The sequence below is a fragment of the Hesperophylax consimilis genome, chromosome 21 (genome assembly GCF_061612785.1).
Source record: "Hesperophylax consimilis isolate HC1 chromosome 21, BYU_Hcon_1.0, whole genome shotgun sequence".
Classification (NCBI taxonomy): Eukaryota; Metazoa; Arthropoda; class Insecta; order Trichoptera; family Limnephilidae; genus Hesperophylax; species Hesperophylax consimilis.
Genome location: NC_142856.1, coordinates 19,521,255 through 19,546,622, shown reverse-complemented (window position 1 = coordinate 19,546,622; position 25,368 = coordinate 19,521,255). Strand labels below are relative to the sequence as shown.

At 33.0% G+C, this 25,368-nt stretch overlaps 1 protein-coding gene across 1 annotated transcript in view; it reads left to right on the top strand.

Moving 5' to 3' along the window:
* The window catches only part of Sox102F (transcription factor Sox102F), a 224,165-nt gene that overhangs the window by 48,122 nt on the left and 150,675 nt on the right, over positions 1 to 25,368 (top strand). Inside the window, exon 2 of the mRNA XM_089644571.1 lies at positions 12,751 to 13,479. Within this exon, the coding sequence (XP_089500697.1) occupies positions 12,755 to 13,479 (725 nt within the window). The 5' untranslated portion in view covers positions 12,751 to 12,754. The remainder of the gene's footprint in view (positions 1 to 12,750; positions 13,480 to 25,368) is intronic.

The following is a 25,368-nucleotide window of genomic DNA, read 5'->3' as shown; positions in this document are numbered from 1 at the left end:
TACTGGCGGATGAATTGGAAACATAATAGCGATAATAAAAACCTTGTTCCCGTCTCTACTGAATTATTCACCCCACCCTACTGTATTCCCGGGGGGCATGTTTACACAATAAGCGTGCGGGGTACTACTTTGCTGTAAGGGGGGTTATCATGAGAACAACTTCTGTTAAGAAAAGCTCAGGCACTTTTCTACTTTGTACATTGGACCCCAGAATTTTTTCGGCTTACCGTTAACCTGGTGACTTAGATTTTTAAAGTAAAGACGCGAGGGAGGAAATTGAAGAAAATTCTCGGATTTAAGTCAAAATTTGTATCGGAATTTTATATCATAACTATAAAGCACAAATTTCACAAATAAAAGCCTTTAACGGTGAGCTCTGGCGTCTTAAATTCTTTGCCGCTGTGCTGGTCTGAAATTTTTAAACCATTTTTACATCAAATGCATCAAACCATATGAAGCCTAGAAATAATTATTTACTCGAAGAATAATTAAGATTTTTTTTTCATATTTTAAATTCAAATTCGAAAAATTTTAAATAAAAAAAATCTTAGATATTGTAATAGTTGAAAATGAGAAAAATTAACATGGTTCACTCAATAAAGATGAACATAATCAATACAAATTCTAGTTTTTCAAATTAATATGTTTGTCATAAAAATATTAAAGTAACGTAATATTTAAAAGAATATTATAGAAAAATCTAATAATTCATAACAATTTGTATGTAAATTCAAAGAAAATTTTTAAAATCATGCAGCATTGGTGCGAAATTAAACAATGTTAACAAGTCATTAAATATTTTGGATAAATATCTGCAAATTGGTTATTAAAATAATGGTGCGATTTCACACCAAATATCCAATCAATATATTTATTGTCTGCTTAACTACGTGTTTTGAAGCTTCTGAATTTAACGGTGATAAAAACTTACCCGTAATGATACCTTATTCCTTCTCAATCATCGTTTTATGTTAATTTATTATGAAAAGCATAGTACAAATAATGCCTAATATTAAATTGAAATGATGACAAAATATCTTAATATTTCTGACAAGTTTTAATAATGAGTAAATAATAATCAATAATAATCATAAATACCCAAAAGAACGGTACGTGATCGAAGTCACGATTTCAAAGCAGTTAATACAAAGTAACCATCGCGGACAACGCAAATATTGTTTGGTTTCTTCATTTTCTTTCATACTCTCAAAATAATGTTTTGATTGTTTCTTTAAAATATTAATGATGAAATTTCACCATATTTTACATAAAACCAAAATGGTATTATTAAATATTTTATCTTCATCGAATGACCTTTATTTATTTTATCAAAATAATATGTACAAATTGCAAGGATGTTTCAAAATAAAATAAAAACAATGCAAAGAAAAATAAAGACATTTACACAAAAAGGCAAAAAAAATTAAAATAAGTACCTGATCAAGAGAGAACGTAAATTTAAAAAAACATGGTCACATTACATAATGCAAGTACACTTATTCTAAAAAAACACAATTTACATACTAATTTGTGGTTACAGAAGAATAGCTGTAACTACAGAAACAGAGGCTTTATTTATTAGGCAGTAGGTTTCAGAACTTAGCTACTTCATAGATATAATTTTTTAATAAAGTCATGATGAGAAACCATAATATTAATATTCAACCCTGGTATTTAGCTAGAACCTATATATTATTATTGTATCAAGAAAAAGTATTATTCCAAAACATTATATTATTTTTGTGTAACTAATTCATTCAGTCAACATTTAGTCTGCATTGTCCGTCCTCTACAATGGATATCTCATCAGGGTCCCTTGTTCTACTGAGGAAGTGATTATTTTGTCTACAGCGACCATCCCTCTACGGGGCTACGCCTCTACAACGCAGTTCCTAGCTCGGGGCTTGTAGCAGTCAGCGGCTATACAGTTGGCCGGGGTCGAGGATAATAATAATAATTTGGCGTAGACAGTACTGTAATCTCAAAGGAATGGTGCGTTTGTGCACGGATTTCATTACAACAACTTTACTTTCGTAATATGAAATATACGTATTCGTTTTTCTTTCATTTCTAACCATAGAGCTGGATTTAAGACAGTTCCCAAACTCTGCCGATTTTTTATTTGGTTCATAAAGATTATTGAAAGTCAAAAATACTTTGCAAATCGTCTTATAGATGTCTTTGTTAGAAAAACTGGGTTGTTTCACAGAATTTGAACATTTCTTCAAATTTTAGAGTTCATGTTAAAGTTCTGTGAAATTCTATTATTATCACTTTACGGACGAGGTGTTTTACGGAACTGAAATAATAACAGAACTTGAATAGAACTCACTAAGCTTTCTATAATAATGTTATAGTACCTTGGCTTTGAAAATCACATTTTAGTTCTCAAAACAATTTTTACTTATGTAGTTGAATTGCTGTTTAGGTACTTGACAGTCATTTGGTTCGCTTTTCCAGTTAGTTTTCCTAATAATAATAAATAATAATAATACTTGGATGACTTGTATAGCGCCGTTTTTGTGCAAAAATACCTCAAGGGCGCTGTACGTTTAAATAGGTTCAACGTACTTTTTAAAGAAATAGTTTATATATTAAATTAATAAGGCACTTAATTAATCACTTTTAATGAATCAATAATTGACAGCTAACCTGGATTCGCTTAGCTCAAGTTTCGTCGGGGTTTATATATCAACTAATTATAATTAAATATAGATACGTGATATGAAAACAATACAATGACAGAAAAAGAAACAAATAAAAAATAGGGAGACAACTAATTAGTGACAGATAGAGATAGGAAAAATTTGTATCTTTTTCAGTTAATTGATTCTTTGAAAGGGGTTTCATTATGCCACACCCCACGCAAGAATTCGCTTAAAAAATAGTAACTGTTAAAGGATATCATGTACCTACTTGTTAAAATTATATTAAAATTTTGACATTTTTAGTTCTTGAGGCGTCCTATGTGTTTTTTTTGCAAAACGACACTTTGAAAATGAGTAATTATTTTTTTTAAATATCGATTTAAGTCACAAACGAATCGTAAAAAATCCGTTCTAGCCAATTTAAAAGCGTTTACATGCCAATTAATCCAGACCCTTAGAATTCCTATGCCGTGACATGTTCGGGGCTGAAATGAAATTACAACCTTCGCATAGGAAATCACGTCTGAAGGCGTTACTTCTGCCTGCCCCCATCACCCCACGTTCCCACCCTATCACGCCACTGAACCCTCTTAGCAGCCCCTAGTGCCTAGTGTTCTGTGCTGGAGCCAATGCCACGTTCTTGGTCCTTTTTATCTCGTTTTTGGAATTTAAGGAACGTTATTATTAATTCTGCATTATGAATAGACGCGTCTGTATTATTTCTATTCTGTATTAGTACCTCTTACTCACATTATTTATTGATTGCAACAAACGTATAATCTCTATGAAAGCAGGAATCTTCCAAAACAGATTGATTAGTGGTAAAACATAATTAACTAGTTAATTTTTCAGATATTTCATTTAATTTAGGTTTGTACAAAATTACGGGTTATACAAATCGCATTTAATATTTTTATTCTTTTTCAAACATTACCTTAAAATTATTAAAAATATTGTAACTTATGCTTGTATACATCACATCAATAATTCAATTCAGTTCTTTTGTCAATTTTAATTAGATTAAATTTATTAACTTTTTCTATATTTTTAATGTTAATATTCAGTATAATATAATAAAACATGTACCTAATTTAATACATTTATGATATCTATTATGATTTGCGGTACAGGGTACAGATGATATTAATGCAATTACGAAATGACAAAAATCACACTGAAAACAGTTAATTGAACTTTAAAACTAATTTGTAAAATTGCATTTTTTCTTGTGTCTTTACGAATCGTAAATATTTTAAAAATAACCTTAACTTTCTAAGCAGTTTGAATTATAATATTTAGGTAATTTGTATAGCGTCGTTTTTGTGCAAAATTACCTCAAGGGATAAAAAACAAATTTTCAATATCCCATGAAATCTATATTCAGTATATCTCAAGTAAATATGTACCCTGGTTAAAGATAAATTAACTATATAAATGTAGATGTATATGAGTTAAAGGTTTTGTTTTAAACTCCCCCAACTCTGCTCGGTCAAAAATTGTAAGACGGAATATTTGATAATCTTAAAATGTATTCTATTTAGACTGGTAATGCTCAAGTTTCTTGATTAGCCTTCATTTAAAAATTAGCGTCTTCAACTTTCCCCTATTACCGCAAGTATTAAATACATATTATTTTTTATAATATTTTTTCAAGTATAAAATCTTAACCTTTTAAAGTTACCTTAGAGGAGCTGATTCAATAAGTATCGGTGATTTTCAACGACGAAGGTTATTACGACTTCCATTGCACTGCAGAGGTAGGCAGTTCAATCGACAAATCTGCCATGACACACACTTTCAATGTAACACGCGTTTGTTATTCGAACGTTTGACAAGACTCAACTAAAGTATTACATCATAGACTTATCAACAACATCTTCCTGGGTATCTCCGACTTCTTTTTCAATCCTCTTGCACGTAATTCAATAAACATGCATTTTACTGACACGTAAATCAACTCTTTATAATATGTCCAAACCATAAAAATATGGCTTTTAATTGATACAATATTATAATAACGTAATCAAATGATACCTACTACTTATTTTTACACTTGGGTTTTATTTTCACATATTCTTAAAAAAAATCCATACACTTATAGCTATCATTGCTACCATCGAAGCACACTTATTAAAGAACATAAATACATATCATTAAAATAAATACCGGACTTAATAATGGCATTTTCAATTACATGTGTTCCAATTATAGCCTTTGCGTGCGAACTGTATCTGAGTTTCTCTTATAAACAATAAACAGTGTAGGTAAATCTCAAGTGACTTACCGGTAAGTATGGTCCTGTAAATTATCGTGTATACCAATACGTTCATTAATCAAATGCATTGTACATACAGTTGATAATAGTTTGACTCTCTTTAGTTAGAATACGAAGGAGATGATTTTGCACCAAAACGGCTACACAAATCATCATAATATTATCATTATTATTACCAATTGCCTTAATTTATTTGATTTTTTTTCAAGCCATGTTTTCACTGAATTATTAAGATAATCAAACTTCTCAGTCAACAGTGAATTTTGAATCATTCTCTTTGAATATCGCTTTGGCAGCAAATTGAAAACAGCTCCAAACTTTGTTAGTCTAAATTATTCTCAATGGTTAAAAGCTTAATGTAACCTTAGCCTCTTAAGGCTTCGGCATAATGTTAATTAAATATGCCCAAACCAAAGTTGGCGGGAACAAGTGTCCCACCAAACCCCATCTTGCGGATAAATCCAGTAGCTTTGGAACACATCTATTATGCAGAATACAGCTTTTAATGTGAACAAGTTGGTACCAGAGTAAGAGATCTCGGATTTGTTCATAATTTTATCCAACCTTCAAAAGATTTTTTTCCTAGCGTCAGGGCTTCGCTTAGAATAATTATAAGCATTTTGAATTAAAGTAGGAAAAGATTAAATAACGCCGTAACTTTCAAATAAGATGGTGTAATTTCACAATAGTAAGATGAAAGACAACACAACGTGATATAGCTAGCATTTATAGCTGAAGAGCAAGCTCTTGGAAATGTAACTAATCCTTATGAATAAAGATACAATTCCCTTAACTGGAGAACTCTGGTGTCGACTTTCGCAGAATTGCAGACTTTCATTCCAGAATTTATACAAATTTAAAACAATGTAATTATCCGTCTTTAGCGTTGGGGCTTTTAAATGTCAATTTGCAGTAGAAATAATCTTGTAAGCATTGAGTTATATAGATAGAGCCAGCTTTCGCGTTCGAAGTATGGGCCACGCATATCGGATCATTCTCCGATGCGAAATATAACGGGCATCAATCAGTTACAAGCGCTCTCCGGCGATAAGTTCAAAATATCGAAATCACGCTAAGATATTCTACAAGTCATACTGACAAATATAGACAAAGCAATGGTATAACCTTTCATCGGTAAGTAAGATTTTACCACAAACTGTCGTCATATAAATTTACTCAATAATGTTTAAAACTCATAGAACATTTGCGCGGCCGCCGATCACCTTCGACTTATTCGTTGTGTTAGTTTGGGGTCGGAAGAATTTAGGCGACATCAACAGCCGCCACACCCCCTTTCCTACTTCCTGCACGATAACAATATTTCACACCGATATCGCAAGTAATGTAGACTCTACTTATATATAACTCAATGCTTGTAAGACACTTTGTGATTGGTTTTACGTTTTAAAAATGGTATGCATTTTTTATCATTATATAATTTTATTTTATTTAGGTATTATTTTTTTCTTTTTTTTAGAAACTGATCGAAGTGAAAATCTAACCCTCTTCATCGTCAGAAAATGATACACCAACAATAGAAATTTTTATTTTTAACTATTCTTAACTTTTTATTTAAAATATTATGTTTAAATTGTTATGCACTTAAGGTGGATGAATTTCAAATAAAGCACAGAAAGTTGTTTTTTGCAAACCACTGTCTTTAAAAACCCGAGCATTGGTGGTTAATATCGAAAACTTTTTTTTAGTAACAATAACAACAAAAAAAATCGATATCTGGTTTTTTCTACTATAACTATTTTTTTACGTTTATTAGTAGGTGTTTTACAAAATTCTTAGTATTTCAATTCAAGCCTTTAATTTACAAATAAATTTTCTTTTTCAATTCTGCGTTATAATTTAATAAGCTGTTCAATCTACGTAAACTTAAATTTTCATCTTAAAATAAAATTCAAATAAGTGTGTTTCGCCCAAGCTTTTCTTCCTCTAAGGGAAAAGCATTATTAAGCTCTAACAACGTTCCTCTCTTTAAGGTTATTCTGTCTGCCATATTTTTATTTGTGAGCAATGCCATAGCCTTAATCAGAGGCTTCTAAGGAAAGTAAATCAGATTACCTGTTAAGAAATGGAAAAATATATTTGAATTCATTTCTCTCCTCCCGTTTGTCGCCGGCGGATTTATTTTGAACACTAAAAAAATTCAATTTAAAATACAACAAATCGCTGAATATTTTACTTAACAAATTCTTTGAGACAATTTGCTTAACTTTCAGAAAGAAATTATGCTTTCAGTAAGTTAGAAACACTTTTCATTTGATTAATAGTTTTTCAGCTTTTTCTATTATAAAAAAGGCCTTCGAAATTAAATTATTTTTAGTAATATGGATTCACTTCAATGTTTTAAATTGAGACATTGAAGTAGTTAGTTTATTTTGGCTTGCCATCTTAATATGGTTTTGTGTGATACAGACTGATTTCATGGCATCCTCGGACTAGAACCTGCAAGAAGTCTGCAGTGGGGCGAAAGCGGTCCGTTACAAAATATGTAATTCGACCAAAGTTAATGCTTTTTAATCAAATTATTACAATGAAAATCCACTAACTAAAATTTAATTTCAAAAATGGACATATTTGCACACCGCATAAAAGTCCCAACTGCTCCCAAACGTCTGAGGTGTGATGCGCGGCTAAATGTAGTAGTGAGAGGAAAGAGATGGGAAGAGGAAGGTGGGAGAAGACCTTGCAATTCTATGGTGATTTATATAATATAATTATACAATTCTGAATGGTGGTCTTACGCCAGGGAGATACTGATAGTATTTTCCACTCTGGAACGTGCCGCAAGTATACTACTTATTATTTCAAATGAATAAATCATGACATAACACTAATTCATCACATAAAATGTACTTGCGCACGCCGGGATTTGAACCCCCGTTCCTTTGGATTATAGTCGAGAGCCTTACCCCTCGACCACGGAGGCCGACATCTAGAAGCTATATCCTAGAATCCCAAAACTCCATAATATATTGTTAGTACTTTCTTTAATTTTCCTAGTACTTTGAGCAGAAGAAAACGTCACAGAATATATCTAATTAAATTTCTGCAATTAGGTACTCAAAATATCCTTTCATTTGCTTCCGGGAATATATGTACTATACATTATTTTTATCCATTAATTAAAACTCTAATAATAAAAACCATAAAGTAAGGAATTACGGATCTCTAAATATTTTTGCTGTAAATTAATTCAATTCTGAACTAGATGACAACCAAAATATACTTTTTTTCTTTTCATACATCTATTCATAATGTTTATATTTTTACCTCTATGCGTGTTTTAGATATTTTTCAGCTGAGAATCAACCATTTACTCTACATTAATGGTTGGTTATCATTTGTGTAGGGTTTGAAACGCGTTTATTAGTAAGGCCTAAAATCTTACATTATACTGTTTACACTTTGTACAAAATAACTACAACGTTATTGGTCACCATGAAACAGGCAGTTACCTAGTTTGGTTATTCAATGTATCAATGCTTTATATTTTATAAATAAATATTGAACAAAGTTTTGCAGTGGGAACCAAGCTTTAGAAATAAAATGTTATTGCCGAGCTATTTCCTCCAGTAGTATTGATTGAAAAGGTTCCGCACGACTTCGAACAGCAAATGCAATTGTTCCACAATTCAATCGAGAAACACTTGTTGTTTATTGTGATTCAATTGTAGGCACTGTTGGCAGTTCCTTCCCCTACCCCTCCCCCACCCCTCCCATCCACCCACAAAGCCAGGAGCTATGGGCTTCTACGCCGAGGGTAGTTGGGGTAGCTGCAGACTGAGGTAGGCCCGGGGTGAAGGGTGAACAATAAACGGAAATGAGTCAAGAAGGGGTGATAATGGAAGTCAAATCTTTGGGGATTATTTGGTTAGGGGTTGATTTGGAAGAGAAATTGTTTTATTTCAAGGTCATTGAAAAGCGACTAGTGATTTATACTTACCCTCTTAAGTTGGAAAGTAGCTAATTTAGCTTTGTTATTATTTATTATTAATACTGCTTTTTGACGTCTCAGACATTAGTTATCTTTCATATCGGTATATTTGACACTTCTATATATTTTCTGTTCAGCGTTTTTTAGATATTGGTAACTTCGGTAAATTTCTTCTAATAAAGGCAGGTACCTACTTTCTACTCTGAGTTTCGAAGTCGATTCGTCCTCCTTAGATGGACAAGCGGAAATGACCAATTTCCTGGACCAAATAACTACCTTATAATCATTTTGCAGTTGAAGCACAGGTACCAAGTTATTCACATGAGTTTCGATTAGTTTTCTAAAGCGAGATTAATATTGGTGACATTCCACTTAATGGCAAATTTCTTGTTTATCTTCTTGCTAGTATGAAGTTTGACCCAAGTAATTCAATTAGGGTATGAGTATTTGTATCATAATTTGACTTTGCAAATATATTTCCACTGAAATGACAACTTATTTGTTGAAACTTAATTTACATAAGGTGCGTCCAGTTTTTTTAATTATTTGAATGAACTTATACTAACTAATTAAATAATCAATACACAATTTCAGTGTAAAGGAGTGTAACAAGAATTTAACGCCGTACTACATCTCTGTCTTGGCACAATTTACTGGTTTTAACCACATTTACATCTACTTGCAAACGTGCTTTCAAAATATCTTAAATGTGCTATATACGAGTATTTTTACTTATTAAATATGACTTAAAAATAAATACCATTTTAGAAATTAGATAACATTGCCTTACAGATTTTTGAATTTGTAGTATACTTTTATTTACAAATTGGAATATTTTTTTAAGGAATCTGCAAGAAAAACTATCTCTTTTTATCTTGTTTATACAATAATAAAAAATAGTAATAACTCTTAGAGTTAAAAAAAATAACATTTCGGATTCATTTTTGCGTAAAATAAGCTTTGATTTTTTCGATTATTATTTATCTTCACATGTATAAGGCATTTATGTTATTAAAAAACATAACTTTCATGGAATTCTTGTTAAACTCACTAGGTGAAAGTCAATTATAAAATAAACTAACTTTTTCAAGATGGGAACCTCATGCTCATGCTGCCAAAATCCAACGATATCAGATCTTTCGCAGCACATTTTTATATAAGTAGTAATTCAGAACAGAGCTTGAACAGTCTTTATTAAATGTGTAAATAAAACACCGTTTAACAGTTGGGAAGTGTTTTTCATTTATAAGGCTGTAAGAGTGCCTAAAGCACTTTATGTACATTGATTTAAAATACAAAATCTTCTCTTTGAATCATCAGATTTTTTTTTTCATTCACCTATTTTGATCAAGGGGTCGGGTGTAAAAATAAGTAAAAACGAAATATATTGATTTGATTAGCCGCGTCAGGAGAAGAGGGCATTCCCGAAGATAAATTCTTCAATTTATTTGGCAATCAAGTTTCGTCACTTGGCGTATAATCCGATTAGCCTCCTTAAGGTGGAGGGGGTTGGGGTGGTTCCACCCTCACTAATTCCTCCGTTGATTAGAGACCGTAGGTACTGCCAAACGAAAGATTCATCTCGAATCTTGAATCACAAGTCACCCATCTACCCCCGTGCAGCTTCCAATCATGGACCACATACTGGATGAAGGCAGTAACGGGACAGTTCAACACACTCCCTTCCAGCTAAATGCGGCTTATTAGAAAGTCAACACGAAGTATTAGGTACCATTTACTTAAAAGCTCTGAACATTTTCAGCGAAGTCAATTTTTTTGATAAATTTTAAAACTTGTCTGATTGATTATATATATACGAGTTTATGCGATAATCATCACATTATATAAATAATTAGGATGAAATTCAATTGAGTAATTTATCTTCTAAAATTTTGAATTTTAGGAATGGTTTTGTAAAATATTTTTAAACTCTAACATTATTTTTGAAATTATGTAAATTCATGGATAAATCGACGTAAGTGGGAAAAACTTGTATAATAAAATTCATAATAATGTAAATAATAATAAAAATAAAGCATTATTGCTATTAATTAAAAATGATGTATCTGTAAGTATATGAAATTTATACTATAAAGCACCAAGTCACATTCCTGGGAATTTACTTGTTCACAAAATACCCAACTGGCCTTAGGACGAATACTTATTCATAGTAGTAACTTATTGTTTGACGCCTCCGTGGTCGAGGAGTAAGGCTCTCGACTAGCAAGTCGAAGGACGCTGGTTCAAATCCCGGAGTGCTCAACATTTTATTTGAGTAATTTGTTAATTCAAAATAAAATGTATTAGCTGACACGTACCCGGCGTTACACGGAGATTTTTATCTTCTTTCTATAAATATAACATGCATGTGTTATGTTTATAATATATATATATATAAGACATATAGACATATAGATAATATAAGACTCGATTAAAATCCGTTAAGTAGTTTTGAAGAACTAAGTATACAAACAGACAGGTGCGCATAGGTACTTCTTTTTATACCATTTAGATATATAAGTTAGTTATCCGCAAAGAGTGCAAGGCTGATGTAAGCGTAATGAGTAAGATCAAGAAAGGGACGCTTAGATGGTTTGGGCATGTAGAGCGAATGAGCGAAGAAAGGAGTGTAAGGAGAATATACGATGCAAATGTGAATGGTAGCAGAAGTCGGGGACGCCAGAGGAAGACATGGCATGACCAAGTGAATCAGATACTTGAGTCGGGCCATGTCAAGAGTCAGAACAATAGAAGAGTATGTATGAGACGATGTATGAATGTGAATGACGCAAGGAGTGTGTGCCAAGACCGAGTTGTTTGGCGGTCCGTCCTCTCTGCCTACCCCTGCGGGGAAACGGCGTGATGGTTAGTTAGTTAGTTAGTTAGTTAGTTAGATATATAAGTATACATGCGACACGTTCCAGAGTGGAAGATAATCTTAGTATCACCCTGGTATAAGACCAACATTCAGAGTTGAAACGTTGCTTGAAATCGTGTTTGGTGACCAGATCAGTAGAGCTAGATACTCCCCCTACCTTCCTCTTCCTCATCTCCTTTCTCTCCACACTGCCTTTAGCCTCATAACATACCCCAATTAGGGATGCCATAGTCTTACAGGTTCCACACTTTTGGGAGTAGTTGGGACTACATATATTACTAGGAACTATCAGTTGTGCGATATTCACTATTGACTCTTGTGTTTAAAACATTGTTTACAGCCTTTTATCGGTATTAAGCATTTTTTTACATTATTTCGCTTGGTTTTAAAAGGTTTATCCGTACTTTATACCATCTCTCTGGATGCAATTAGCACCGGTTTTCCTTCTTCCCTCTGATTTCTTAATGGTGGTGAAATGATCCGTATCAAAAACAAAGTTCAAGTCATTGCTGGATCGCTAAATTTGTAATTAACTGATGGGAAATATTCCCTACGACAGGGTTTTATCACTTGAAAAAATGTGTTAGCCAAATGTGAGATGATGGGATGTAAAAATAATCTATTGATACTGTTATTAGGTACTTGTCTGGTGTGTTGAATTCTTGTTCTTTACGATCGGAAATTCGTAAAACTCGCAATTTTCTCGCGAGTGTGAATAATGGTATTTATTTCTCATTAGTATCCAAATTTATGTCTGAAGTCACTGTTTATTATTTTTATACCGCTGTATAAGTAACACCTTTAACTATGTCACACTAAATGTCCTGTCATAACACTCAGCACGGCGGAAGTTCACGCATTCAAAAAACGATAAACATAAATCACGCCGTATCAGCGCGTCAATTAACCCAACACGCTCCACCAAACTTTTCCCCAATAAATCTTAATGCCCTGACGACCATGACTATTGCTTACAGCACTCGTTTTCTTTTTGTTACAGAAACATGTCATCTAAAAGAAAGTCTCCGCCCACAAAACTTCACGAAGGCGTCACAGCATCGACAGTCGCAGCTTTGTCGGAAGCTCCTCAGATCTCCGTTTCCGACTTCGATCGGGCGGATTACCCAAACGAAGAAAATAACCACTCAAAATCCCTCATCAGGAGCAACTCTTTGGACCACAGAGTGGCTTTCACAGACATCGAAGAATCCAGCAACAATTTCGAAAGTGATTTAGAAGAAGGGAGAAATTCAAACACTTTTTATAAAGTTACTTCATCGAGTTCCAACGCTAGTTCAGTGGTGCACAGTGACGAGGAGATTGACCAGACTTTAGAAGAAGACGTCCCTCCTAAAAAGCAGAGATTTGATATCGAACAAGAAACGAAGATGACAAACAATCTGTTAGTTCCTGCTACCCTGTCAGCAATCAATCTCCATCATGAGCAGCTCGCTAGGCACCAAGCTGCCTTACACGAGGCAGCAGAAAGACGAAGGAGTTCATCTGAATGCAGTTCACCAAGCTCAGAGTTCAAGTCTAACCTCAGCAGTATCTGCAACAATAATAATTCTACTTTGTTAAACCATAACAACTCTCCCCTGGGACTAGGATCTGGGCCTCAGAAGAGAACAATGGACGATGTTCTAAAGAGACTAACATCAAAAATGAATCACAGCACTATTAAAGAAGAAAAAAGGCCTACACCATCCACTACACCGATCAAACACGGGTAAGCGTTACTACTTGTATTTCCTTGTTTATCTTTTTCATTATTATGAATTATTTTGACCTCTAACAGGAAAGATACCACCAAATATTTTGCATGACGATAAACTATGATTAAAATGAAGATTTACATACAAATCTGAATGACCTTCACAAATAGTACATACATTCTGTTTGCAATAATGCCTCAATGCCGTATTTGAAGTGACATTCCGATAATTATCTTTGCAATAATAATTGCGTCTTCTATGATAAGGCCGCAATTGTTATTATTTAGCGTGAAGAACATGTCCGTTTAACAAATAGGAATATCGTGCGCGCAAATCTAAACAATAAATGGGTCAGCAGATCAAGGCTCTGGAAAAATTCTCACTGAGCACTGACGACCGAGTATGCAAAGATTTAAATTTAAATATTTTGCCTTAATGCCGAGAAAACTTTAAAAATTCATGTTAAAGCCTCCGTGGTCGAGGGGTGAGGCTCTCGACTAGCAATCCGAAGGTCGGAATTTTATAGATTTTTTTTGAGTAATTTGTGTTATATCACAATCTATTCATTAAAAATAGAATACTTATGGCACGTTCCAGAGTGGTAGATACTCTCCGTATCGCCCTGATGTAAGACCATTATTCAGAATTAAAACGTTGCTTGAAATGTCTTTAGCCGTCTTTGGTTACCAGATCTAATAATCTAATAGCCGGTTACTATCCCACCTTCCTCCTCCCCATCTCTTCCAACAAACTTTTGGGAATGCCATAGTATCACTGCCTCTCGACGGGACAGTTGTGACTCTTGTGCGTTGAGCAAATAAAAAATAAAAATATAGTTTTAAAAATAATGTGAAAAGGTTAGGTTAGGGTTTTGTTTTTTTTTCAAATGATTTCACCACACTAGATGATTTCATCTAACCTAAACTAACCTCATTTTTCTTTTCCGGTTATCGATTGGAAGTAAGCTATCATCACAAATATCAACTAAACGTCAACTTCTCAAAGTAATTCCAGATCAATTGTATTTAGCTCATCTCAAACAAACGTTTATTAAATCATACAAATTACAATGTTTTATTGTGAAAAGTGCTTTCACTACGGATTTTATTACAAAATTTCTTTCGTTTAAACTAGTGTTCTACAAGTACATTTGAGTTTCTCGTCATCATTTTCCTCAAATGATTTATGTATATTTTTCCGATCATTAATGATTTATAAAGCTGTTGGCAGACTCACAATAATAACAATTATTATGATAATAGACAATGCAGATTTTCTAGGAAAATTATACAATGCATAATGGCTTCGTTCATTACTGTCCAACGTACAAAAAGTCAATAATTACATCTAATTGAACTGAAATAACAATCGACACACAATTATAATAATATCACAAATAACAAAACGTGTTGTTGCACGCCTGTATCGTAAGATGATTAAACAATATATGTTGCAAAAATTCAGCGATAAGTTGATTTATCTCCGTGTATTGTGAAGAATTCACAAACCTAGTGACCCACTGAACTCCCGGTCTTCTTGACTTCAAAAATAATGATAAAGTCACTATTTGTACCCGTTTGCATTCGGTATTATTACGAGTTCAATTAATAACAAGAACAACACGCTTTGTCGAAAACTGTCACAGCTGATACAGCAATCACTTTGAATTACATAGGAATTGGAGCAATTTAAAAATAGATTCACTACTAAAAATACTGAAAGTAAAATTTATGATGTATTATTTTTGCGCGTACACTGAGAAAACTTACTGATATAAAATATCGTTAATTTATTAATGATCTCTTCAAATTATTCGTAATCCTGTTTAAAACGGGACTGCAGGCCTTAAACGAATGAATTAGTAAAAAAGGAATGAATTAACGCTACATCAAAACACGTCTTCATAAAAATCATTATATTTTCGAATTTCGTCATTATATATTAACAAGGCAAATGCAGGTTCATGAACATGTTTTCCAATATATTCGGAAAATACTATCGTTTTATTAGTAAATGGCCTTCTGCTGCGCTTTTTACACTATTTTAATAAATCAGCAATACTCATTTTTCTTTCAAAAAGAGCCCAAGCTTTAGCTTTTTGTCTGAAATTTTCAAAGACAACGCGACCATTTTGATCGGTGTCGGAACGTTATTTCTATAAAAAGCTATGGAGCTTTATGGCATCGACATATTTAACGATTTAAACATTAGACAAAACTACTAATTTAAAATGGCTTTGTGAGTCGAAACGGTAGTAACGCAACAATCAAAACACTAACGACATAGGCCAACTATTAAATTTTGAAAAGTGATTCATAGTTATAGTAGATAATGTTTTGAAAAAAAGTTTAAGTACAAAGTTTCTATTTCAACTGGCGAAAGTAAATAAAAGAAACCAGGTAGGCACCTGCTGAGATTACAGTGATGCAATGGTACAACGTACTACTTAAATCTTAACGTGTTTGTACTCTTTACTATTTCGCTTATTCCCAAGAAACAAACCTTCTGCCTGTGTGGGTAAGAATAATTATTCATATGAAACCATCATTGTTAAGATAACAAAACGAACTTCTTTTAATTATCTTCGGAACAATTGACAAACACAAGCGAGCATACATTAATAAGGGGAATTGTACTCAGTCCATTAAGTATTGTTTTTAACAAAAACCCATTTAACAAAAACGATTTATCTTTATGTTTTAATATGGCGGGCTCAAGGCACAACGGCGTCCTATTGTTTGATACGAAGGAATCTTTGCCTCTTTTTTTAATGAAGATGTTTAGCAGCGATGGGAAATGCGTGGTTCGGATAAAATAATAAAATAATCAATGGTATTTCATATCGTTACGTAATACAATAGTTCCACAGCGCATAGCCCGTTAGACTGACGCAATCCTGGAAGTCGTTAGTTTCATCTGAGAAGATTGTGCGCGCGGAAAACTTCGGAAACTTACGCAGAAAAAGAAATACTGTTAATTATTAAAAATCTTAACAAAGTATCTGTCAAAAACGAATGTTTTATGAGGACGGCGGAACAAGTGTTCATACATGTATTGATATTGATATTGACGCATTCCGTCATGATATTTTTTCGGAAAAGAACACTTATATACTCTATTATGTTCTGAAAGACTAATATTTTATGAGGAAATTGGATTGCGACCACTTTTTAACTCTTGACATGCCAAGATGCAAAACAACGTCTGTAACCATGTGGGTCTTCCGACGACCCCATGCATTTTTCTGTCTTATGGGCATTTAAACTATAGAAATGCCAATTATTAATGGTAACTTATGTATTTGCGCAGGAATACCTAAAATACTAAAATAATACGTCAAGTATTCAAGTTAATATAAGGAGGATAGTAATTTTGGGTACTACCTACTCCCCCACTTGGCTGCGGGATAGTGAACAGGATCATCTTCGTGTATGGAGGTAAATAAGAAAGGAATCATTCTTAAAATTGTGTTTACTTTTTTACCGTCTCAAGAATCTTATTTTCGCTGCCTTTCTTTATTTAACAATTTCGTTCCTCTCATCAGATGTTTTTGAATATCAAGAATTCAAACCGAATCGGAATTGTTCTATACATATAAAAAATACCTTTTTTAATATCGTTGAAAAGGGTTGTTCGAAAGCTTCTTCTTACTTTCCATAGATTAAAGGTTGCTTGTTGTACTGCGTGGACTTTATTTGATATAATACCCGTAACATACGGTTTGTGGGGGAAGGTAAACGCCCTCACTAACTAACTAGTAGGTATTGCTAAGTAAGTGCGTAGGTTTTCAAAAAAGTGTTGCCGTTTTCTGACTATTTATTACGAATTTCGTAATAAGTCAACAGACATAATAATTTTTTAAGGGCGATCAGGCTTAAGAAATTATCGTATATCGGATGATATCAGTTCTCTCTTGTGGATTTAAAAACTCGTCTCAGTAAATAATGTTTTAAATACAAATTTTGGTTCTGACTTAGTCCGTCTGTAGCTGAACTGCTATGAACTCTAGAAATTCATGCTTTTTTTACTAAACGAAAGGCAAACATTCTTGAATAAACTGAAATAATTTTAAAATCTCCTACTACCGTCACCATAAGCAGAACATGTTAGCCAGGACCAGCCGAGGAATTGTTGAACCTGTCAACTCAGCCACTGACCGGTTAATTCAGGTTAAATTAGTGTCATCTTTTTTAAAATCGAAAGTCTTTATTTGGAGAATTCAGACAAACGATGAGTAGGTACCTACCTAGGTAAGACTATATTTTTTTGGTTCCATGATAACTCAACACAGTGACAATTCAACACGCTTTTAAAAAGTGATATAAAGTCATTAGAAACGATGAAAAAAAAATCTAACCTAACCTACTTAACCCAGTTAATAAAGTTTTTGTTTCATCACTTTCCATGACTTTATATTACTTTTTAAAGATGTGATGAAGTATCATTGTGATCCGTTCACCAATTTTTTTTTCACTAAAAAATATTTTAATTACCATTTTCAAAATTTGAACTTATTTGTAGAGAATTCAAGCTATCTGTGGTTTTTCATCTGTCGACCAGAATAAAATGATTGTTTTCAACAAGAATCAATGGTTGTCGTTTCGTTACCAGTTCACTTCGGGTGGGGTCAAACGGCCAGAAGACAAAAGGCAGATTGCGCCACATTTGAGTAATGGCCACGTCTGTTAATGAGTTAATTTAGCCGCCACGGACCGAGGATATTATCAACAGTCTGTAGTCTGATTCCATACATCTTCTGCATCTCAAACATCTCCTTCTTCTCCTGTTTCCCGAATCCTTTATGTTGCGAGTTTCAAATAACAATACATAATGCCGCTGTTATTCTTTACACCGGAGATACAAGAGGTCTTGTGTTACTAATGTGATAAAGGAAAGAGAACAACAATAGTGGGAGGATATTTAATCAATTGATTAAATGCGTTTGGTAGTTGAGAGGTTTGAAAAAGAATTGGAGAAAGTTATTGAAGAGGTTGTTTTTTGTACTAATTTTTTGCTTGTTCACACGTATGTACATTATTTCATTTACTTATTCACTTTTTTTAAACAAAAGGCAAATTATTTAAATGCTAGTTTGTTTTATAAATAAACCAATTGTTGTGTTATAAGCAGAAATAAAAGAAAATGTGCATTATAACGCGCAAGTGGATGAACGAAGGAGTCGGGGATACAAATTCTTGAATCCGATAATACTAATGTCTAAAAAATCGAAGAGGATTTGGGGATGATATATTAATGTAGATTAATCAAGGACTTCCTATGGCGTTATATCTCCTCTGACTATTATCTGTCAACTGACTAACAAGTATGTTTCAGTATTATTGTACATTATAAGATAAATCCTATTAAATAAAAATTTGGTGATTTTTCACGATAACTGCGCTGTTTAAATTTTAACCTAACTATAATGAAATAATTTAAACGATAAATTGGTGTTTTTTCGCAATCACTACATTATTTTGAGGTCTACTGTGGAAATTTTGAATTATTTAATGTCTACTGATATTTTATATGAATGTAATAATGATAATATTTCTCGTATGTAGTCTCACTATTAAATCCGACACAGATGCATCACGGTAAAATGGATGATTGCATCCGAACCAAATGCACGCTGCACTTGATGCTGTTATCAAATATTTATCGAAACGCCATTGGTCAGCCCGATTGAGAGAAAAATCAAAAATTCCATCAGGCCAGAGCAGTAAAAATAATATAATAACTTCAACATGATACCCGATTCAACCTTTCCTGGGACCCTCGCCTTTAATATTAAAAAGAAATTCGCTTTTGTTAGATACAAAAACACAAGCGAGGGTACATTATTTATAATGAACAAAACAAATTGTTTTTGTGGAAACAGATAGAATGGATTTTTTATTCTGATATTGGTCAAATTATATAATATTATTAATTTATTATATTATATTATTATTATAATCATCGGGGTAGCTTATTCTATTTTCAAAAAATATTTTCATAAAATATCTTTGGGTATGCTGTGTGGTCTATATTTCAACCCATTTAAAAAGACAATAAACAACTGATATCAATCCTGTAGCGACCGATTTAAAAAAAAAGATTACCTTCAAAATTCCAACTTTGAACTCGATTTACTCGAAAACGAAAACTCATCATCAAAAAAATTGTTCAACTAAATCCACTCCAAATGTTGTGTAGATTCACCACTTACTGCATGTACGACCAGCTTCTGAACACCATGTATAGTAGTAATAAAGGTAAAAATAATTCATAAGTGAATTTGTGAGTCAGTAGTTATAATTATTATATTATATAAATTTTCAATGTAGTCATTTGTTGTAGGTTTAAAAAAATAGATTCGAATCGATTTCTTAGTTGTTAGGTCTCTTATAAAGGGATTGGGGTGCGCAGAAAGTTCCGACCGCCAAACAACTCGGTCTTGGCATACACTCCTCGCTTCATTCACATTCGTACATCGTCTTATACATACACTTCTGTTATTCCACTGTTAACACTCAACTCAACTCTTAGATCAGTCAACTCTTAGATCAGCAACATCAGCAGCTGAAGGCAGACTGATAGAACCTAAGCGCAAGCCAAATACTAAGTTTGGTGATCGCGCTTTCGGAGTATCTGGGCCGAAGGCTTCGAATAAACTTCCTCCGAAACTAAACAGACTCAAACTCCAACAGGATTCAGGTTTAAACTAAAAACTTATCTTTTTAAGCTGTCATACCCTTAAATTAAATATTCCATTCCTGAGAGAAAGTCCAGTTAAATCCAATTTTCCAATTATGTCCTAAATCCTGTATCTAAATTTCGCTAATAAACAATTAGTTAATGTTAATTAAGTGTTAATCTCAAGTGACCTACCAGTTAAGTATTGTACTGTATATTATCTCCATAAATAGTTAGCAATAGAAATGTATTATTAATTTGTACAACGCCCTTGAGGTGATTTTGCACAAAAACGGCGTTATACAAGTCATCTAAATATTATTATTATTATTACTCCGACTCGATCGTGCCATGTCTTCCTCGAGCGTCACCGACTTCATCTGCCATTCACACTCGCGTCATATATATTCTCCTTACAATACTTTCTTCGTTCATTCGCTGCACCTGCCCAAACCATCTAGAGTCAGTCTTCATCATAAGTCTTTCAACATTGTAGCATTATAATTCTTCTGTTGCATTTCAATCGTTTAACATTGACTGGTAATGTTTGTCCACTGACTTCATTTCGCATTGATGTGCGAACTCAGTTGAGATGTCCAACGTTCAATCACTGACGTAATTTGATCATTCAGCCTTGTGTTTATCACAAATAAGCGTGGCCACAATCGACATTACCCAGAAAATCACAAGGTCGTCTATATCTGCCAATTATTTTCTGCCAGTAACATTGCTTTTCTCAAATAAATTAAAAAGTACAATCAATGACCAATAACAATCACAATAACAATTTCGTAAAAATAAAATCGAACTGGGAAAATGAAGTAGGCAGTACCTGAATCTTAACATTACACTAGTTTGCTTTTCCCGCTTAAAACTCTTGAAAGAAGAGTTCTGGCATCATAAAATTTGCAGGGTTTCTGTTTAAAATTTCTAGTCCAACACATTTATTTGCAGCTATTATAGTTATATCCACCATGATATGAAGGGCTTTGAATAGTAATTTGAACGAACTTAAAATAAGCCACGATTTCCGAAAGGTAGCTTGAGTGTAATCATGTTTTAGTAAGAGTGTTATCCAGAAACAATTTCAAACCAATAAATGTTAAATATAGGTAAATAAGGGTATACCTTTTCCTTTAAAATGAGTTAGGTTAGGTTAAGTTGAAAAATATTAGGTTAATTTAACCAAAACTTTAAATCTGTTTAACCAAAACTTTAAGTCGCGTATTTCGCAAGAAACCATTTTTAGAATGAATTTAAATATTCAGTTTTTAGTACACAATAAAAAGCGCATTTCGAAACAAAAATATTTAAAGTTTCGAATAAGAAAGCGAAACACTTCCTACATGGGAGATAACCCTTTAACCTCCAACATCTCATATTGTCTCGTGGTATCTCACGAAACGAGACAACTGTTTGGTTTTTTTCGGCGTTCGTCTTTCCTCAAGCGGGTCATGGCCCAAATGATAAGGAACATCAAAAGATTATTGTCTTATTCATTGTTTACTGTCGAATATTATTGTGATATTCAGGTCAGCTTCTTATTTGGTTCTTTTTGCTGAGTAAATTGTACTTTCATTAGAATGTTTATTTACAAGAAGTATTTTTATGTATTTCCTTAAAAAAGCTATCAAATATTCAGAGAGAAGGAAATCTGTTTCTAAAATTAGTAATAATAATTTTAACCTTCATTAAAATATTGTTGAATTAAAAAGACATTATATTTACAACTTGATTGAAAAAGCTAGTGTTTTATGATGTTTTTATTAAGATTTTTCATTGCCTGCACGGAGAAAAATTAATGATAAAAATATTGCTAATTTATTAAGAATCTTTTCAAATTATTGGTAATCTGTTTAAACGGGATTGCACGCCCCTAACGAATGAATTGATAGGTTTCCTGATAAATTTTTGTCTCGATGTCGGAATAAAATGGATTTTCTTATAAATCCTAACATTTTTGCTCGTCATTATATATTATCAAGACAAACGCAGGTGCATGAACACGTGTTCCGATATTATTATGAATTTACTAAAAGTTTATCAGGAAACGGTCTGCAATCCCGTTTTTAACCGGATTACCAATAGTTTAATGAATTAAAAATTCACCTTACTATGGTAGGGATTATTAATAAAGATGCATTTTCAAATAAAGAATGAATCTATAATTTTTGGTCATCATTTTCAAAAAGACATTTTTTCTGCAACTTAAATGTAAAATGTGTTGCATGTAAAATTTGATTATAAATTGGTACCTACTCGGACAACCATGTAGGTAAGGTTTACGATTTAAAATCAAACTTTGATGTGAATAATATATTATTCAAGTATATTATCAAGCAACCTTTCGCGTAGGTAATAAATTGTGAATTCCATTATCCTTTGGAAACGTAGAAGGAACAGAGGCCATGGAATTATTATGGGTTGGGTGTCAGTATGTAAAACGACATTAGTATGGGGAGTGAAACAACACCATTGTGGGTGGGGTGTGGGGTGTGGGGTGTGGGGTGTGGGGTGTGGAGTGTGGGAGTGGGGGTGGTACTACAACAGTGTTACCCAATTCATGAGCTCCTCTTGTATGTAGATTACAGATGGAACGACTCCAGAATAAGGGCACAATTCATCTAAGGGGCGCAAATATAACAACATAACTGTGACGATGAAAATATTTTAATATTTTAAAAAAATCACTAAGCTTTCAACCAATACGTGCTTTATTGTATGTTCGTAAAAGTAATTCTGAGTTTTAATGAGTGTGAGATAAAGGAGTGTGAGGGTAATACAGGGAAAAAGTCGGGGGCGCCGGAGGAAGACATGGTCACGATCAAGTTACTCAAATACTTGAGATTTCCCATGTTAAGAGTCAAAATAACGGAAGAGTATGCATGAGACGATGTATGAATGTGAATGAGGTAAGGAGCACGTGCCGAGTGTTTTTTTGGTATTTTATACAATTAATTTACATAGTTTGGTGCTTTACCCGTGCTGAGGACCCCAATTTTACAATTCAATAAAATGCAATAAAAAGATAATATGAAATATAATAAAATAAAACTAAGTTGCTTAGCGTTCTGTCCTCTCTGCCTATCCTTGCAGTAAATGACATTTTGATAAGCATGTGATTTATTTAACCAACAATACGAAGAAGCTACAAGACCTACATTTTTTATCGTTTCATACAGGTACCTAACTAGTTCTACCAGGATTTAAAAAAAGTTGTATGGACAATGTTAAGTTAAAAACCCATTAGTTATCAACCAACCTGCGGTTTTTTCAGGATAGTAGGTAACGCAAATGTTAATTTAATCATATTAGTAAATTAATATTGTGTTCTAAGTGTACAGAGCTAGGTAGACATAAAAGAAAAAAAAGAGAGAACACGGGAGGGTGATAGTCGATACCAAGTTCAGAAATGGGCTAATACCTATTTTTTTTTAAATCTCTGTTTTTGAGTGCGCTATACGATAATATAGTTTTTTTCTTGGATGTGTTTACATCTGCTTTAAAAAAATTGGAATAAATTGTCAAGTTGCGTTGTTTTTCCTCCGAACTGCGAGTGTTTGCATGACGTATTCGACACATTGGGGAGAGTTGGGCTGACTGAATTATTTAAAGTACCGTCCGACCAACCCTCGTACCGTCTCTCTCCGCGCTACCCTTCCTTAACTCGCCTCCATTCTCTTACCTCGCGCAGCTTTTATTGTTGTTTTCCGCACACTTGACATTGTTTACTTCTAGAAATACAGTTACCTACTAATAAATTCTACTTTTCGAGGATGTTAATGTCACAAACTCTTCGATGTGATTCTGTTACAATTAATAGGTTTCGTAAGAACTGTCAAAACAGCTGTAAATACGTAAACCGCTAGTGTCGAAAGTATAGTAAGAAAAAAATAAAATCTGTAGTAAAATTCTTTCTTGAACATGAATTCAGTTTAATTGGCATAATATCTCGGGTCTAGGAGTTGAAAGGTCTTACGTAAATTGGAAAAAGGATCATTTTGAGCTTTAAATGACATATTTAGCTTGTAACGATTATCAAATAATGCATGATTTTAGAAGATCAAAACTAAAAATGACTGAAAAATTAGCTAGCGCGAAACCGGGGAGTAACTCTAGTAATTGATGTGTATTTTTAGTAGGTACTAAGGTAATACAGATATTATGTGGAATCATTTAGGAAGCACTAATTTAATTTTAAGTAAGCATTGTGTCCTGAAAAAGGTTATGTTAGGTTGCGTTTTGACACTTGTCTAAAGATTATCAGCTTAAGTGACGTACAAAGAATTGTAACATATGAATCAGAAAAAAATAATTGCACATTATTCTGGTTTGTCGAAATCGAACACTAGCACTTATATTACTAAATTCAATTAAACGTTAGAATTTTGTTTGATGGTCAATGAAAACATCATTTAAAAGATATTTTAAGGCGACTCGTAATAATGTTTTTAAAAGCCCCAAAAAAATAGCAGGAAATCAGGTCTATAAAAATCTGCCTTAAAATATAAAAACTCCTCCTTACTTACACGTTTTTCGCAATGATTGAAAAAAAAACATTTAAATATTTGTGCCTATAACTTCGCAACATAAAATAAAATACACTTTTTGCCGATGTTTTTTTCTGCATAAATCAAATCGGGCGGCTAGTGTTATGCGGGAATTTAAACCTTATCGTCATCTACATAAGGAGTGTTATTGTTAGAGGCCCAATTCCAAATGTTACACGACGTGTGCATCGCCTTAAGGTGAGAATATTTTTTGTGATTCTTCAGTTTAGACCTCAAACAAATCATCTACTAAAATATGTAGCATCTTTTTTCCTGCAATATAGACAATGTAAAAGTTAATATTCATATTTCTATGGTAAAAGTTATTATAAGAATAAAATTCCGAAACACATTGTTTAAAAAATAATAAATTTCCCTATTTTCAAAAATCTAGCCTAATGCCAAAATCCGTTGAGAATATTTAATTAAAAAGATTTGAAAGCGAGTTTTCCCAGAACTGGAGAAGAAAGGCATACAATTACAGAAGTCAGAGGCAAAACGCCCTCACAATGAAGGCTAATTGAAAAGAATAAGTACCCAAATCTGTGACGTAGCAACTCGTTGTAACGCTATAACGCTATTGTCGCTGTAAACGGGTAATTTTTGGATTTTCGTAGCAGGCACACCTGCCACTTCGAAGGTGAACATTTTTGAAATTCTGATTAAATTATTAAT